This window comes from Cucumis sativus, chromosome 6 (genome assembly GCF_000004075.3).
Source record: "Cucumis sativus cultivar 9930 chromosome 6, Cucumber_9930_V3, whole genome shotgun sequence".
NCBI lineage: Eukaryota > Viridiplantae > Streptophyta > Magnoliopsida > Cucurbitales > Cucurbitaceae > Cucumis > Cucumis sativus.
Window position 1 is genome coordinate 10,651,549 of NC_026660.2, and position 17,035 is coordinate 10,668,583.

General features: G+C 29.8%; 2 protein-coding genes and 1 non-coding gene across 4 annotated transcripts; all 3 read right to left on the minus strand.

Annotated features, from left to right (window-relative positions):
* Positions 1–5,236: 5,236 nt before the first annotated feature.
* On the minus strand, positions 5,237–5,319 carry TRNAL-UAA. Its single transcript has one exon. It is a non-coding gene; the product is annotated as a tRNA-Leu (tRNA).
* A 480-nt stretch (positions 5,320–5,799) lies between these two features.
* On the minus strand, positions 5,800–9,297 carry LOC101204140 (histone deacetylase HDT1). 2 transcript variants are annotated; one of them, XM_004145732.3, is made up of 10 exons: positions 9,160–9,297; positions 8,773–8,843; positions 8,436–8,656; positions 7,867–7,880; positions 7,700–7,753; positions 7,456–7,616; positions 6,890–6,961; positions 6,684–6,777; positions 6,240–6,360; positions 5,800–6,158 (listed from the first exon to the last, which is right to left on the minus strand). In XM_004145732.3, the coding sequence occupies exons 1-10, from the start codon at positions 9,170–9,172 to the stop codon at positions 6,098–6,100; spliced, it is 882 nt and encodes a 293-aa protein (XP_004145780.1). In that variant the 5' UTR covers positions 9,173–9,297; the 3' UTR covers positions 5,800–6,097. The 2 variants fall into 2 exon arrangements, with proteins under 2 accessions (XP_004145780.1, XP_011657054.1); XM_011658752.2 differs by having other exon boundaries at positions 7,867–7,883.
* A 710-nt stretch (positions 9,298–10,007) lies between these two features.
* On the minus strand, positions 10,008–13,787 carry LOC101204380 (histone deacetylase HDT1). The gene is made up of 10 exons (XM_004145733.3): positions 13,629–13,787; positions 13,312–13,382; positions 13,000–13,220; positions 12,834–12,847; positions 12,687–12,740; positions 12,415–12,587; positions 11,631–11,705; positions 11,414–11,504; positions 10,663–10,780; positions 10,008–10,375 (listed from the first exon to the last, which is right to left on the minus strand). Exons 1-10 carry the CDS (start codon positions 13,639–13,641, stop codon positions 10,315–10,317), a joined length of 891 nt encoding a protein of 296 aa, XP_004145781.1. The 5' UTR covers positions 13,642–13,787; the 3' UTR covers positions 10,008–10,314.
* Between the last annotated feature and the right edge of the window lie 3,248 nt (positions 13,788–17,035).

The window sequence follows — 17,035 nt, forward strand, 5'->3', positions numbered from 1 at the left end:
TGCCTTATGTCTCCTATCTTCTTCTCCGTTGATACCCTTTTTAAGTTTCAATTTATACTCTACATTTTCGTGGTTATATTCCATTTAAACTTGTAATTGCATCAATGGAATCCTAAATTTAAACAAAAATTTATTTCAATTGTGTACATCTATTCTAATTGTCAATTTTGTAAGATCGAGATTTGAAGTTTAATGCACAAATGATTTTCAAAAATAATCGTAACAAATTACCTAAGTTGATTAGCATGCGTGAAGATTTAGTTGATTCATTTAAACTCTTAAGAAAATTAATTTGACTCGATCTACATTTGGTAAATTTTGTAAGGAGTGCAAAAACATAACCTTTTCTTTTTCTTTTATTATCATGCTGTATTTTTAAAATGGAAAAATTATACTCCAATACTTTCAAGGTATGTTTAACAATCTATACTCCAAATTGATGTAATAGTAATAGAATTTGGTTGACGAATCAATATTCGTGTCTCAAATGCGAAGATAATTAAAATTTTCTATCGCGTTTACTTAGACTTTTGATCATTGATATGTTTCGATAGTATAGGTTCTTTTTAAAATAATACATGTGTGATATTTAAATTTACTTTTAGTCCATATTTATAAGAATGAACTCGTTCGAGACCAAATGAATCTATTCTAAAAAAACATACCGTTTAACAAGTTTCTCAAAATTTTGGAAATGAAAAAACATACCGTTTTTTCATTTTTCTATTCATTCTAATAGAGAATTAACACGATACTTTTTTTTCTAAAACAAAATTAATTTTTTTTGCCCCTCCATTTAAACCTTCTCCTCAAGATTAGGAACACAGTTAACTAAAAATGATATTTTAACAACAATATTAAAGAAAACCTAAAACTTAGATATGAATTTTCTTTTTTACCCTTTTTATCAATGATTACTGCAATTCATAATATAAAATAACTTCTATATATATATATATATAATATTGGATTCCTTTTAATTTATTTGTTGCCTCAGAAAGGAAGAATAATAAAGATGGTTACAGCTTTTACTCTGACTTTATATAGTGTCGGTGGGAGTGAAAATAAATAAATAAAGTGTATGTATATATATATATATTTTTTAAATTACCCAATTGGAGATTTTAATTTTTTAATTTGATTTCTTGACTTGAAGTGGAAGTGTGTTCATTGTTCATTTATAACATTTTGGTTTTTTACTTAAATCAATGCATTTTCTTTTTTAATTAGGTTAGTTTGGATAAGCTTTGATATCCAATCTCCCAATTATGAATACCTCAAACTTAGGTTGTTTTTCTTTTTTCTTTTTCCTTTTTAATTATTACCATAACCATTGATTCATTTAAGTATGTGCAAAGCATACTCGAGCATTTTGGATTAGGGCTTCATCATTTCTCAAACCAAAAAAAACTAACTCATTTGTTTGTTAGACTTTGTACATTAAATTCAATGATTTTCACAATGAGTTCCATTTTCTAAGATTTAGTCACTGAAAGTTGGATTCATATATTACCGTTTTTCTTAATCTATTGTTTAAAATTTAGGAACTGTTTAGCGATTATTATAGTGCATGAATTCTAACAATTTGTGTTAGGATTACAAATTAAGTTTAAGTAGCAAATAAAGAGAGAGTATTTATAATAAACACTTTTAAATAGTTTTACTGAGCTAAGTGTAGATTATAACAATCAAAAACTTCAAGTATGATAATAGATATCTCAAACATTGAGTGAACGATACTAAGACAAATAGGTGCATAGACAAGTACATATTTAGTTAATATTTCACATCCGAAAATAGTTTACTCTCAAAGAATCCAATGGTCTATATTTATATGCAACTTGATATCCGTATTTATAGCTAACATGTGTAAAAATGTTTTAGGGTCTACCTAGTAATGCCAACAACTCATGTACTCTCTTAGATATCACACGATGCGATGTCGAAATTTTTTCAACATTATAGTATATTTATTCGAAATTCATAAATAATAATGATTGAAAAAAGAGTTTTCAAAAAAGATAAATTTTACGAGATTTAGAAGAATATATATTATGGTTGAGTTTAGTAACCAAACCCACCCTTGTTGAGGTGAATATATTTATGTTGAACATTAAATTATGAGTAACATAAGATCTCATATTCATATAGTTGGTAGTGAAAATATTTGGTTATATATTATGATTAGTAAATTATGATAAATAGTTTATTATTATTTAATTGAGATATAGGAAAAGAGTATTAAAGAGGAAGTGAAGATGAAGAACAAGTGGATCTGACAAGATGCTCAAAATAATTAATGCCTAACATATTAAATAAATGTTACCTTTTCACTTCCACTATAACAAATGGGCAACAAATTAATAATCAAAACAATTTAACTCTTATAATTCGAGTTGGAATTAAGTGCTTAATTTGCTTTTATATATAACAAAAATATTTTATTTGACATTGGAAAGAAAAACAAAAGATCAAAAAACTTATTTGGTTGCAGGTGTTGTTTTGAATGTGTGAAATATTTCAATAGGACAAATGTGTCTATTGTTGAGGTACATAGATGTTTAGAGTTTGGTTCAAAATATTTTAGATTAACTAATAAATAAATTTAATTTTTGAACTTTTTTTCTTATTTGAATCTAACTTGTTTAAAAGTAGGTTGGTAATTCAATTTTTATTGAAAAGTAGTTGTGTTGCATGGAAAATGTTCGAGAGAAAGTGGTAGGCTGTTTAAGTACTACGAAAAAAAGTTTGTATGTTTAGCTTTTAATTATTCCAATTGGACGCATTTTGCTCATTCATATGAGTTATATAACGAAATTGTAATACTAGATTAATGTGCCGTTATATTCTACATTGGATGCTCTAAATGCTTAAACTTCGAAATATAAAGTTGAAAATATTCTAATTATTCTTGTGTTTTTTTGTTTCCTTGCTTCTCTCTTAAATTCTTTGTTATACTATCACGTTTTTTCAATGATACAAACAAAGGATGAGTACAAATTGAATTGTGTCGATGGAGATGGGATATTTTGGAATGTGTCCTAATCGTAATGCTAAACATAAACATATGAGAAGACTAATCCACCTCGATCATGACCAAATAATATAAAAGGAAATTATATTTCATTTTAGGCTCCCAAAGTAGTAGTGGTGACCAACAAACTGTCTAATTCAGAAGTACTTCTAAAGTTTTCCACTTTCAAACAATAAGATAAAAGCTAAATTGTTAGATTTTTCAAATTAAGAACTTCTATATATAGATAATAAGTTAGCATGTGAAATTTTACTTCATTCTAAAAAAATTCAGCCTATAGGGTCGTGAAAAATTTCAGCCTTTTTTATTACTTAGGGTCCTTTTGGTAACGTTTTCGTTATCTATTTTCTATTTTTGTTTTCATTTTTAAGAAACAAATGTGTATTTGGTAACCTTTCCTATTTCTTGTTCTAAAAAAAAGTAGAAACGTTTCTCATTTTATAAGAAATTATTGGGAAAAGAAAAATATTTCCGTTCCCGTTTCTCAATTATTTCTATTGATTTTTTTTTCTTTTTCTCAATTGTTTTTATTGGTTTCCTTTTCATTTTTCTCAAATTCTTTTTATTCATTTCTTTTTTCTTTTTTTCAATTGTTTTTCTATTTCATTTTCCTTTTTCATTTTCCTCTTGTGATTTCCTTTTTCCTCCTCTTATTTTCATTTTCCCCAAATAACCACTCTCCATGTGGTTTTCTTTTTCTTCCTCTTATCTTCATCATCTTTTTCAAATAATCATTATCTTCCTCTTCCTCTAATCGTCTTCATCATCTTCACTATCTTCCTCTTCATCTCTCATCGTCTTCCTTTACACAACACCTTCTTCTTCGCTAGATATGAGTTTTCATCTTCCTCTTTGCGTGAATTGTGTTTTCGCTGATTTTATCCGTGAATTTTTGTCTTCCTCTTTGTCGTGGATTTTTGTCTTTCTCTCGCCAGCTCTGTCCTTCAGATCTCAATCTTCATCTTGTTCTCCATAAGATTACAAAGAAAACTTTCCAATCTAGGTTCGATAAATTTATTTTTTTGATGCTTAATGGAGGACATATATTTTTTGTTTGATGTTTAATTGAATTAAATGTGAATAAAATAAAAAAATAAATCTAAAAAAAATCAAGAAATAAGAAACAATTATCAAACGCATTTTCTGTTTTTTTTTCTTGTCTTTTTTCAAGAAACAAGAAACAAAAACGGTTATTAAACACATTTCTATTTCTTGATCTAAAAAAGGAGGAACAAGAAACGAGAAACATGGAACAAGAAACATGAAACATAAACGTTACCAAACAGACCCTTAGAAATCTAATGGGGAAAATTTTAACTATACTTATAAAAAAAGAAAACAACTTAAGAATAAATTAATAATATTTAGAGAAAAGATAAAGAATATGTTTCATATTTAATGTGTATAAGTTCTATAAACAATTGTTATAACTTTTTATTTACAAAATATATATCAATATCACACCCATATTTTATTCATATAACAATAAAATAAAGATTTTGATACGAATGTTCTTTCTTTTGTGTTGTTGGTTGTGCCTTTGAACTTCTCTTTTTAGTAACTTTTACCGTTATATTGTATTTGTTTTTTGACATTGACATCGATGAATTGATGGATGAAATCTCTTATTTTTCTTTATTCCAATGAAATGTAGATAAATCATAACATCATCTAAAAAAGAGTAAGAAATGGATAGAATTTTAAATAGTATGAATCACAAACAAATCTATCACATATCATTGACACTCATTAGCATTTGGGATCTATACAATAATAATTGGATGTGTGGACTTTTTTTTCTCAAGTAAAACAAGTTAAAAAAATATATGTGGTAGAAGTTGATTCAATTGCAAATCTATAATTTTGCATTCAAAATTTATTTGTCAATTTTCCTATGTGTCATAGTTGATGTTTACATTTGTCTAATATATTCTGTAAGATGATGTAGTTTAGTCTATAAAATTTCTAAAATTTAATTTTGTATCGATTCTTTCGAATTTCTTAAATTGATTTTTTATCTTTTTCAAATAAAATGTTGAACTTTTAGTTAAATTCTAAATAAAAATAAATAAATAGTATTTAAAAAAGAACTTTGGTTTGGTTTTTTAATATATATAAGTAAGAAGTAGAAAAATTAGAAGTTGAATGTGTATTTATTGATGGTGTGAAAGATTAAAATTAAAGAATTGAAGAAGGAAAAAATGCTGGCTGTGGGGTTCGAACCCACGCGCACTTATGTGCAGAAGATCTTAAGTCTTCCCCCTTAACCACTCGGGCAAACCAGCTCTTTTGATTCCATACATTAAACTATATTATGTATAATTTGTTCTTTCTTAAGGATCATCTTTAATATGGAAAAATGAGTTGTTAATACGTAGTGTTTTTAACACCCCATTGTGATTTTAATATATCTTAAAGAACCACTTTGTAACAATCATTCATTAATCAAAATTCTATATGTAAATTGAGTAATTCATTCTCAAACCACTATCGTTGAAGTAATTTCACCTTGGGTAAATTTTAAGGTGTTTTACAAAACACATCTTCTACCGTGCGCTCAAAATTAATTTAATATTCAATTTTCTTATCAAAATAATGTTAAACAATTTCAAAATCAGGATACCAAAATGGTTCGAATAATTTCAATGTAGTGGTACACATCATAAATCTAAGATTGATTTTGCCATCGTCAAATATTCAAGCGCATGATATTCAAATGAAAATTTTTACAGTTCTCATCAGTGGTTGGTAACATTGTTGTAAAATTTTACCAAACATTTTTTGACTTCCATTGCCACAGAGAAAAAAATAGAGTTCCAAGATGGGGAATGCAGGCCCCATGAAGAAGGCGAAATTCTACATCATTCATTGTTTGGAAGAATAATAATTGCGAGTACACACCATAACTAGACCATCAAACCAAGCACACATTTAACATAATCAATTGATCTCCCTCAGGTTGAACAATCATTTCTCGTTCTACATTCCCAACTCTCAACAAAATTTCAACCTATCTAGAAAAAAAACATATTGAACCTGTTCAAATATATGCTACTCTTCGTTTTACTTACCCCCATGCTTAGCTTTACTGTGTGACTGAAGTGCAACATCGGAACCAAACGACCTAAATATTGGGGAGAACGAAATATCAGCAGCATAAAAATGCTTCCAGTTTCAGTAAATAATCAATAAAGACAAATGTTACCTGTCACAGGATTTGCAAGAGAACTGGCCACCAGATTTTGGGGTCTCCAACTTAGCAGCAGGAGTTTTACCAGTTTTTTTGGCTGGATGAGGAGTAGCCGTATGGCCCCCCTTTTTTGAATCTGCATCAGACAACCGACAGGTTAGGAAGTACTTAGATGGAAATTGAATTTAGAAGTGAGAACAATGATAGAAAATAGTAAACACGGTACCAAATAATAAACTATGGTTATAATAGTTCAACACACTGTAAAGGATCCCAAACATTGGAATGGAGTTATAACACTCCACCAACTTAAAGTTGGTGGCACAAACAACGCTTGAAAGAGCAATGGTAACAACTATAATTTGATATTCTAGAGCAAAGGTAACAATTGTAAAGAATGCTTATATGCCAGGATGTTACCATACCATATGAAATAAATAAATGGCCAAAAAAAATTACCAGTCTTTTCAGGCGTAGCTAACTTTGCCTTCTTAGCAGGAACGGGTGTAGTCTTGGTGGCAGACTCATTCAACCTCTTCTTGGCTGATTCAACCTGCAAGGACAAGAGAATCAAAATCATGCCATCTATGTTCGACTAAGGATAAAATGTTTAAACAATAAAACAGATACAAAAAGATGACAACAGTCACATTGACCCACAACACCTTCTTTGGCGTCTCCTCATCACTTTCAGAGTCATCATCTTCTTCATCAGAATTGTCTCCGTCAAGCATTTCCTACAATTTGTCACAAATGTACGTGTCAACATTCAACCCTCAGATTGTCATCATCAACTATCCTCGAAAAAACTATTGTAATCCCGATTAAAAATATTTGCAACATGATTCACAGAAGACAATAATGCCTTTGTGGTAGAGATCCAATTACAACCAAACGGCCATGGCCTTGGTTGAAATATGTCATGTAAATGAGAAGCCCAAGAACAGAACAGGACATATGGACCAAAATACATCAAATCCCATGTCCTGATCACCTCACAAAGTTAACTGAAAAGGACAACCAGAATCAGCAATGGGAGTAAGGTTTTGTTTATTCTTTTGTTAGGAAATAGAAACCAAGGAATTTTTAATGGGCCTAACCATAACACAAGATTTCCACTCAAATAAAAATCAAATTGATTAAAATTCTTGCCATGAATCACTTATATTTGGTTGGTATGGAACAGTTCTTACTGAATGCAACAAAAGAGAGAGAATCTTTCTTATACTACCTCATCAGATTCGTCATCTGAATCTTCATCACCATCAGATTCATCATCCTCCGAATCTTCATCATCATCCTTGCTTGGTTTCAAAGGCTTCTTCAGAGAAGCTTTCTTTGCATCATTACTTTCAACCAAACCAGGCTTCACCCCCTTCGGGCTTGGTTTTCCTGAAAGTACATAACAACAAAATAAATGCACAAAACACCCTACAGCCAAGAATACTAACATTGTCATAATGTGATGCCTTTACCGTTTGGAGCAGAGACCAAGGGAAGTTCTTCATCTTCCGAGGCAGAATCAGAATCTTAAAAGAAATAACAAACACTAAGTCAATTGACTACTCAAACTAATAAAAGAAGCCAGAAGTAAATACGAAGACAATGGATCTGATGTTTGTAAAAAAAACATTCAACTTACCAAGATAACCATCCGTGGTAAGGAGAAAAGAGCAGGTCAAGGAAACCAATGTAAGTTGCAAACTACTGAAAATAGAGAAATACTACAAGCCATTGTAAAAACATCAATGTTTTTTCTAAATGACTGCCAATACTTGACCATACTAACTTAGATAACTATCCATACGTATTAATACATGATCATACGATTATAGTCTCTTAAATGCCATCTTTAGACTTTTATAAAATTTATAAAATTTAGGTGTAATACATGATCAAGTTTATAGATACAGGTCTAGGAAACCAAATTATAAAATTAACACATGATCATAGGATTATAGTCTCTTCAACATCATATGATACAATTATAAAATTTCTTACTAAGATAATTGATTTAAAGATGCATTTATTAAGATTTTTAATCAACTAAAAGAAAACAATTCCAAAATACTAATTAAATACTTCAAATTTTAGGGTTGGCCACGAGGCAATAAAAGGTAACAAGTCAAGTTAATTTATCAAACAATTCAAAGGCTTCACATTATCGTCTAGAGGGCAAATAAAAAATATCAAATTTGAAAGGAAGGATATTGTTCATGATCATCCCCGTAAGCCTGGTATCCAGCACAGTACACACTTCCACTCTTCCCATTGTGGGAAAGCTCAAATTCCTTCTCAAACACAAGATCAAATGAGAGCTGAGGAAACTTCTCTCCAGAGAGAATACCCAAAACAAGCTTCTGGTCACCAATTTTCAAAAAAATAGTCACATTTTCATTTGCTTTTTCCTTCTTTATTTCACCTAGTGTTGCCTGCATAAAATCATTTCATCATATCCGGTCCATGGGAAAAGTTAACTAAACCAAGAATCTACAGTAAAACTGAGAAAACACACATACACACATTATCATTATAACAAGAAACATACCTGTGATAGATGAATCAATTTCTCATTTCCAGGTTTCACAATAAGTGACTGACCAGCCTTGACTTCAACACCTGCAACCCAAAAACCACAAAGTTTTAGTTCATTAGCCACGAACTAAACAACCCCTGTCAACATTTCACAATCCAAATATAACGAGGCAAACATCATTTCTGAACTAAAGCCTACTCGAACTGAAAGATATGAGAAGAATGGAAGAAAGAAGGAGAAACCAAGCATGACATACAATACAGATTAGCACTCACATATATTACAAGGAGAACCGGATAAACAAAGGCCAAAACGAGTGGGGGGAAACGTAAAGCATGGATGAACCTCATTAGCTCTAGTTGGTTAAACCAAAAAGAGAGAAAAGGAAGAATAGCTTACCCCAAAACTCCATTGATGAGTAAGAAAAAGAGACGCTAGGTTTAGAGAAGCCTCGAAAGAAAATGGAATGCGAGAAAACGATGATGGAAATGTTTAAAGAACTTTATAAAGGAAATTGCCGCCAGGTTTTTGAAGGACTAGGGTTTCAAATAATCGGCCAGATGTGAGTTGGGCCTAGGCCGTATTTCGTGTAGGAATTAGATTTTGGGTTTGTATTTGAGGCCCAATTAGTTACCCATTAGCTTCGGCCCATGCGAGGGTATTTTAAAAAAGAAATTAAGAATAAATAAATATAAATATACAGATATGTAGATTATATTTTTTATAACGAGAAGATTTCTAATATTGAAACTTTTGCTGGGTTTTTTAAGGCCATCCAATTCGTAACATAAACGTTTGTTCCACGAATAACTGAATTTTATTTTTTAAAAAAAGGGACATAATTCAAATTATATGTAAATTTAGAATTCAAAACATTACTTATAAACTTACGTTGAGTTAGATTCCTTAATTTACGGTTCAACAAAATACATTATTTAAATAAACAATTGAACATGATAAGAATAATGAAATAAACTCAAAAAAGGAAAAACAACTAAAAAAAATCAGCTTGCATTGTTTATTTCAGTAAAAGAATCCGTATGAAACAGCAAACGGCTAATTTGGTTCAAATTTGCTACCCTGCTTTTACTTGGAAATAAAATAATAATAATAAAACAATTTAACTAATTCTTGATCTCACCCTTTGAGTACAAAGGTAAGATAAAATATTATTTATATATCAGCATTTTAATTTTGAATTGAAAGTTGATGAAATCGAATCACACGATCGTTATAAGAAAATAAAATTTGAAGGACAAAATTTCCAGCTTTCATTCCACTTGAAAGAAAAAGAAAAGACACAAAAAAATATAGGTGTTCCAAAATTTATATTGAAGTCCTAAAACAGATGCCAACCAGATAACTAATTTCTAAGGGGGGAAAAAGATACATAAATTAAACCAAATTCTTCTTCCTCAATGTGAACAAACAATCGCATCTCATTTTACGATCCAAACGCTCAACACAAAATCTTGGCCGAGATCGTAACCTATCTAGAGAGTATCGTACTGGAGCTGCAAAATAATATGGCTATCATTCAGCACTTCTTTCATTTCATTTAGCACCGTGCTTAGCTTTACTGTGTGACTGGAGGGCACCATCAGAACCAAATGACCTAAGAAACAACATAGAAAAGGAAATCAGCAACCTGAGGACCCTTCGGCACTTCTTTCATTTCATTTCATTTCATTCCACCGAGCAAAGTGTATTCCACGGTTCAACTTTTGAAAATAAGCAATTTTAAAAATGGTTTGAAGGGTTTCGCAACCAGTCAATTAAGCAATTTCATTTTTTAGCAATTTTTATCTAAACAAAGAACAGATAAATAAATATGAATACTTTAAAAAAAAATCTCTAGCCCATCCAAACACAAGCCTAAATAATCTTTAGAAAGACGTATACCTATCGCAGGATGTGCAAGAAAACTGGCCTCCTGATTTAGGTGTCTCTGCTTTGCCAGGAGATTTCGCAGGTTTCTTGGCAGGATGGGGAGTGGCTGTATGGCCTCCCTTCTTCGAATCTGACACAACAAACAACTAACAACGTTGAGAACCAATTCAAGTCAAATATTGGAAGCTAAAACTGTCCAAAACAAGGCTAGGATAATCTGGTTGCCCGATAAAGAAATGGGAAAGATGACTATAAGTCGGTTCTAGACGACTTTCGGAGTGGAGAAACTTTGGTTTATTGTAATTTGCCTTTTATTTTATTTTACAATTTGAATTTAATTATTGTCTCATTCACTCTCATATTAACTCTATTGTATTTCAACCTTTAAAAACTATGCTTTTCTATTCTCTTCCAATTTTTTTCATTTTTTATTTTGTTGTCTATTTTATATATAGGGTTCAGGGTTTAGAATAATTTGAAATTATTTTTTGTATTTGTAATCATCTGCCATTTTTAACAAGTATTCCATATCAAGGACATCTGTTAGGGCCTAAAAATACTATTTGAGACCAGCATCTTCAGCCTTGGTTTTTGTCCTTATACTTTAAAATACACTACATACTTTTAATTTTTGATCATTTTGTTTCTAGATGAAACTAAGTGACAAAAATCATTCATATACTAGAAGTAAAATACTGAGCAGCCATCATTGAAATAATGCTTAGTGTTAGCATGAAATAAATGAATGGACAAAGGAAATCACCAGTTTTCTCAGCCGAAGCTAACTTTGTCTTCTTAGAAACAGGGGTTTTGGAGGCAGACTCGTTTGACCTCTTCTTGGAGGATTCATTAACCTACAAAAGAACACGTGTTGATAAAAATAATGCAAGAAGAAAACAAGTATAGAAGAATAAATATAGATTTTTCAAATTTTCAAATAAACAGCTACATACAGAAACTAAATTAGGATCAAAACACACCTTCTTTGGTGTCTCCTCCTCACTGTCAGTACCATCATCTTCATCGTCAGAGTCACTGTCTCCCCCAAGCATTTCCTGCATATAATCAATAGCACAATTAAAATAAACAATATAATTTCATCATCTACCAAAATCCTCAGCAACTTATCCGAAAGGATTCACAAATATGTTACGAGACATTGCAGAAGCAATTGAAAGCCTAAATTGGTCACCATGACAAAGATGATATCTTTCCTAGACCCTAGCAACTACCTTAACAATTAAAATTTTGAATCCCATGAAAAAGCAAGGGGAGTCTAGATTTACTGTCTTGGTGTTCAAGAACACTTATTACATTTATAAACGCTTACTTCAACACTAAGAAAGCCAATTGGGCACATCTAAAACTGTCTTGATTACAAGAACAATTAAGTTTAGAGCTTTTATTTCCCCATAACCTTGTTTTGAAAAGCACACTTAGGGGCAATTTTCATAAAGGAAAAACCAAAGGATTTTTTATTCACAAACTTCTAAATAATATGACATGAAATAAGCTTCAAAAGCCAACTATTGACAAAATTGGCATACAGTAGGAGGGAGTCAATGAGAATATCAAATCCCATCCTAATGGCTTCACACAAAAAAGATATATGGAAATAATTAGCCGATTCTTCGAGGAAAAAAGTACTTGTTGGCTTCCTATAAAAATAATTAGACGATTCATGGAGCGAGAAAAAAAGGGCGGTTCAGGAAGAATGGGCAGCAAGCTTCTTAAAGCAAGGCACCACAGAAGTGAAAGAATCACCTCATCAGACACATCATCGGAATCTGAACCCTCATCAGATGAGTCATCATCTTCGGAGTCATCATCTTCTTCCTTGCTCGGCGCAATAGACTTAGCATCTGCTTTCTTTGAAGATTCGGGTTTCAGACCAAAAATTTTTCCACCAATAGACTTCTCCTTCTCGCTAGCTTTTCCTGAGAGTAAATTTTAACTAGAGATGATAAGCACAGTGCCAAGAATATTTCTTTCACCAAAACACTGTTATATTAATCAACATAATCAAATGCATTTACCATTCTCAGCAGATAGCATTCCGAGTTCCTCATCCTCCGAGCCAAAATCAGAATCTGGGATGAGATAACACATACTCAGCGAAACAATTTCAGAAACTCGAACAAGAGTGCAAAATAAGCTAAATCTATGAGTGTTTAAAAACTTACCAGAAAATTCTTCCGTGGAAAACAGAAGACAGGGGCAAAGTTAAGGAAAACAATGGATATTAAGTGTGAAAAACCAATTCCATATAAGAAAGCTTACTAATTGACTACTTAATCCTAAAACCATACAAGACATGAGAAACACAAATCCTCAAATTGAAAAGGATATTGTCCTTGGTCCTCCATGGGAGCCCGGTATCCCAAACAGTAAATACTTCCACCCTTTCCATTGTGAGAGAGCTCAAATTCCTTCTCAAACACGAGATCAAATGATATCTGAGGGAACTTGTCGGCAGAGAGAACTCCCAGAACAAGCTTCTGGTCATCGATTTTCAAAAAAATAGTCACGGGTTCATTTGCTTTGTCCTTCTTCAAATCACCTAGAGTCGCCTGCATAAAACAATCTCGGCGTCTATTAATCATTCCAAACAATAAGAATCGGTGGTTGAAATGGGAAAACGGCTATAGACAACTAAAGTACCTGTGATAGATGCACATAGTTCATGTCACCAGGCTGCACAGAGAGTGGCTGACCAGGCTTAACTTCAACACCTAAAATCCCAAAACCGATTATGAACTTTCACATACACTCAAGTATTAATCATACACTAAATATTAAGACATCGCTCAAAAACCATCAAAGTTTATGCATCTGCATCCGAGCTAGCCTAGTATATGTACTCCCAAAAGAAGCAAGCAAATCTATTCAAGAACGTGCTAAAGCTTTCGATAAACAAAAACAAAAACTGATGATGACACAAACAAAAGCATGGATGGAATATGTAAACAGAAACTTACCCCAAAACTCCATTGCTAGTGAAGGAAGAAAATTTTAGGGTTTTAGAAATATTTAGGGGAAAGAATGAAAGGATTGAACTGTTTAAGAACACAATAATAAGAGAGAGAAGCAATGTGACAGACGAAGTTTGAAGCAATTTATAAGGGAATTGCCGCCAGCTTCTTGTCCTTAGGGTTTCAAATCGAGTTACAAAATTTGTTCGCGGATTTTATATTGGGCTTTAGTTAATCCTTTATTTTATTTTGGGCTGGGCTTCTCAGATTTTGTTACACATTTACTCGGCTCATGAATTGTTTGTTTAAACAAAATAAAAATAAAAAATATGAAAATGTTAGTTATAAAAATAATTTAATCAACAATGGTTTTTTTTTAAGTAAAGAAAGTAATTGAAAAATAATTTTGGAAGACAATTTTGTTCAAATAAAATAAATTTCTAATCTACAATTCAAGTCGAAAGTAATGATAAATTTGGAGTAAAATAAACGTATATTCGGTACATGAGTTTTTAAGAGCTCGATTGATAATGTTTCTGTTTCTTAACGTTTTTGTTTTCTGTTTCTATTTTTCATTTTTTAATAAACATTCATGTTCGATAACCATTGGTTTATTAACATAGAGAAAACTAAATTCTATTTTATTTAATTATATTTCTTTTATGACTTAAAATCTCTAATTGCCTGGTTGGTTATAAAACATACATTTATTCACAGTTTCTATTATCTTTTATTTTTTAGATTTCGTAACTTGTTTTATTTTATTACTCCTTAATTAATTTTTCATATCTATAGTGTATAGTATTTCTTAATTTATATTTGTCATTTCTTTATTAATCTTTAATAAATACATATGTTGTGCAAGAAATTTCACCCAACTAAATTATGTCACATCATTACAATAAATATTGTAACAATTATATTTTTTTATTGAATTTTGATAATTAAATTCCGGCCAGCTAAATTATGTCACGTTATCAATCTAATCCAATTAAAGTCCAACAAGCATATAGGTCAAAGTTCATGTCCAAAATGTAAGTGAGCCCAAGCCTACCCAAAGCCCATGAAATTTCTGTACAAATAGACACATTTGTCATTCATTTTGACGGAGTTTTTAGTTGACACAAGAATTCAAGTACTGAATCAAACTTCTACAAGCTCTATCAACCTCGAGATTAACAGTTTCTGAAATATCGAATACTTGAAAGATTAAACTTTCATTATATTTCAAAATATGAAAATTCAAATCGACTTGCAACTACAACATCCGCTCTTAAACTATACTTGGATTTCATAATATTGAAGTTCAAATCAACTTGCAACTACAACATTTTGAAGACCGAATATCAAGATGTTCTAAATTTTAACTTGTATTCGAGAGAATCATCAAGTGAGTAAATACTGAATATTGTATTTATAATATTCACCGGTATACAAAGTTCAAGTCCATTAATTACATTTCCCCTTAATCTGGCGTGAAGAATGTGTTTAATATTGTTAAATTTGTTTTAAAATTTTCTTCTCTTAATTATTCAAAATTATAGGTTTAGTTTAATTTTGAATTTTAAATTTTCAATATTTATATATAATTTTAAACTTTCTTTAAACTTTCTTTAAACTTTCTTTTCTATTCAGCTATATTTATTTTGTATTTTACCTTTACATGTTTAATTTAATTTTAAATTTTAAAGTGTTGAATGTTTAAATTTATATATTATTTTGATCTTTCAAATTTAAACTGTGAATGTGTTATGTAAACGTTTTCTAATTTTAAAATTTAAATTCTGGAACATGGATGTTTATATTATTTTAAATTTAATATCATCAAAATTAGTTACAAAATTAAATTTTTTTTTAAAAAAAAATAAATTAAAATATTTACAAAATTACTTAATATAATAATATCAATGTCGGCTATTAATACAGTATAAAATTTTGATATTAAAATTTTACATTATATAAATATTTATAGTGAGATAATCATTTAAAATATCTTTAATATTTTGCAACAACAACAACGTTTACCTAATAATAAATTTGAAAAACTCCATGATTAAAACTACTCTTTATCCCAAACGTGTTTAACAAAATTGCATTACGTGTTCCACCCAACTAATTAAAGTAAGATAAAGTAATTGCTACAATAACAATGGATAAAAAATACAACAAACTAAAGGTTGAAAAATATCTAAAACTAATAAAAAAATAAGAAGATGAAAGTGACATTCACTTTTGTTTATTCACATTCCACTATTCAATAGGTAACAAAGATATTACCAATCTTTTAATATCTAATCTCAACGTCTTATTCCTTTTCAAATATAATCAAACTAAGCTGCAAATTGATTCAAAACATTGACTTATGAGTTCCAAATTAATAATCTCAAATGTGAACTGTTTTGATCCGTATTAAAAAGAGAAAGAAAAGTAGTTAAGAAATAATGAACATATAACCATGTAGATTTAAGATAAGATACTTAATTAATGGTACCTTACTAAACAATAGAATATCTACCCTCAAAGTTAGGGGTCCAAACTTCACTAAAATAACATAAACTGTTACAAATGAATAATAAATATAAAATCCTTTTTTATTAGCTTCTTAATAGACAATACATGGGCAAAAATAACTAATGGCAGGCACATAATAAATTAATTAAAAATTAAACTATTTTAAATCATAAAGAGATTGAAAATACATATAAAACATAGTAAAATGTTATATTACATCAATAATTAATGTTGATAGATTCGTACTATTGCCTATCATAATCAGTTATAGATAATTGTAAAAGTCTATTAGATCGAATGTCTATTAATTTTGAAATTTTTTTTTAAAAATAATCTCACAAAGATTATAAAATTAGTTTTGTGATTACTTCATACTTCAATAATTTTAGATTAATTATATTTGTTACTTGTGAATTTAAATTTTTTAAAATTTGTTTTCAATTCTAACGAAAAATTATCCAAAATATTTAGACAGTAAATTTTTATTCTTTATAAATATTTTCTACATATATATTTTATATGTATTAATAGTATTTTTCTAAAAGCAAACATAAGAGATATAAGCTAAACTATTTTTTAGCTATACCCACTTTTGACGATTATTAACTGCTATTACTTTTTACGATTAATAGCATTAATTATTTATCTGTTATTTTGATATGAAATAAAGTCAAAATTAGTTTCAAAATAATTAACACAAATGACGATTTTTTTGGCCTATCAAGTATTAAGCTGTATCAAACTTATGTAAAATAGGAATAAACAAAGTTTGCTTACAAGTGATTATGCACATGGAAGTTCCCTTTTAAAACACTGCTAACAAAGATGCCTCTCATCCAACCAATCTCATCAGTTTCCTTTTTTTTATATTTTGTTTTGTTAACATTAAAATATATATATAT

Bases quoted from the DNA above. Each gene is read 5' to 3' on its own strand.
- LOC101204140 (XM_011658752.2), bottom strand. The intron at 7,617-7,699 runs GTAAAGGCATCA...ATGTACTTTCAG, and splicing joins CTTGGTCTCTGCTCCAAACG to GAAAACCAAGCCCGAAGGGG. The intron at 6,778-6,889 runs GTGTTGTGGGTC...TTGTCCTTGCAG, and splicing joins ATGAGGAGACGCCAAAGAAG to GTTGAATCAGCCAAGAAGAG.
- LOC101204380 (XM_004145733.3), bottom strand. The intron at 12,588-12,686 runs GTAAATGCATTT...ATTTACTCTCAG, and splicing joins AATGCTATCTGCTGAGAATG to GAAAAGCTAGCGAGAAGGAG. The intron at 10,376-10,662 runs GTATACGTCTTT...GTTGTTTCTTAG, and splicing joins TCTTGCACATCCTGCGATAG to GTCATTTGGTTCTGATGGTG.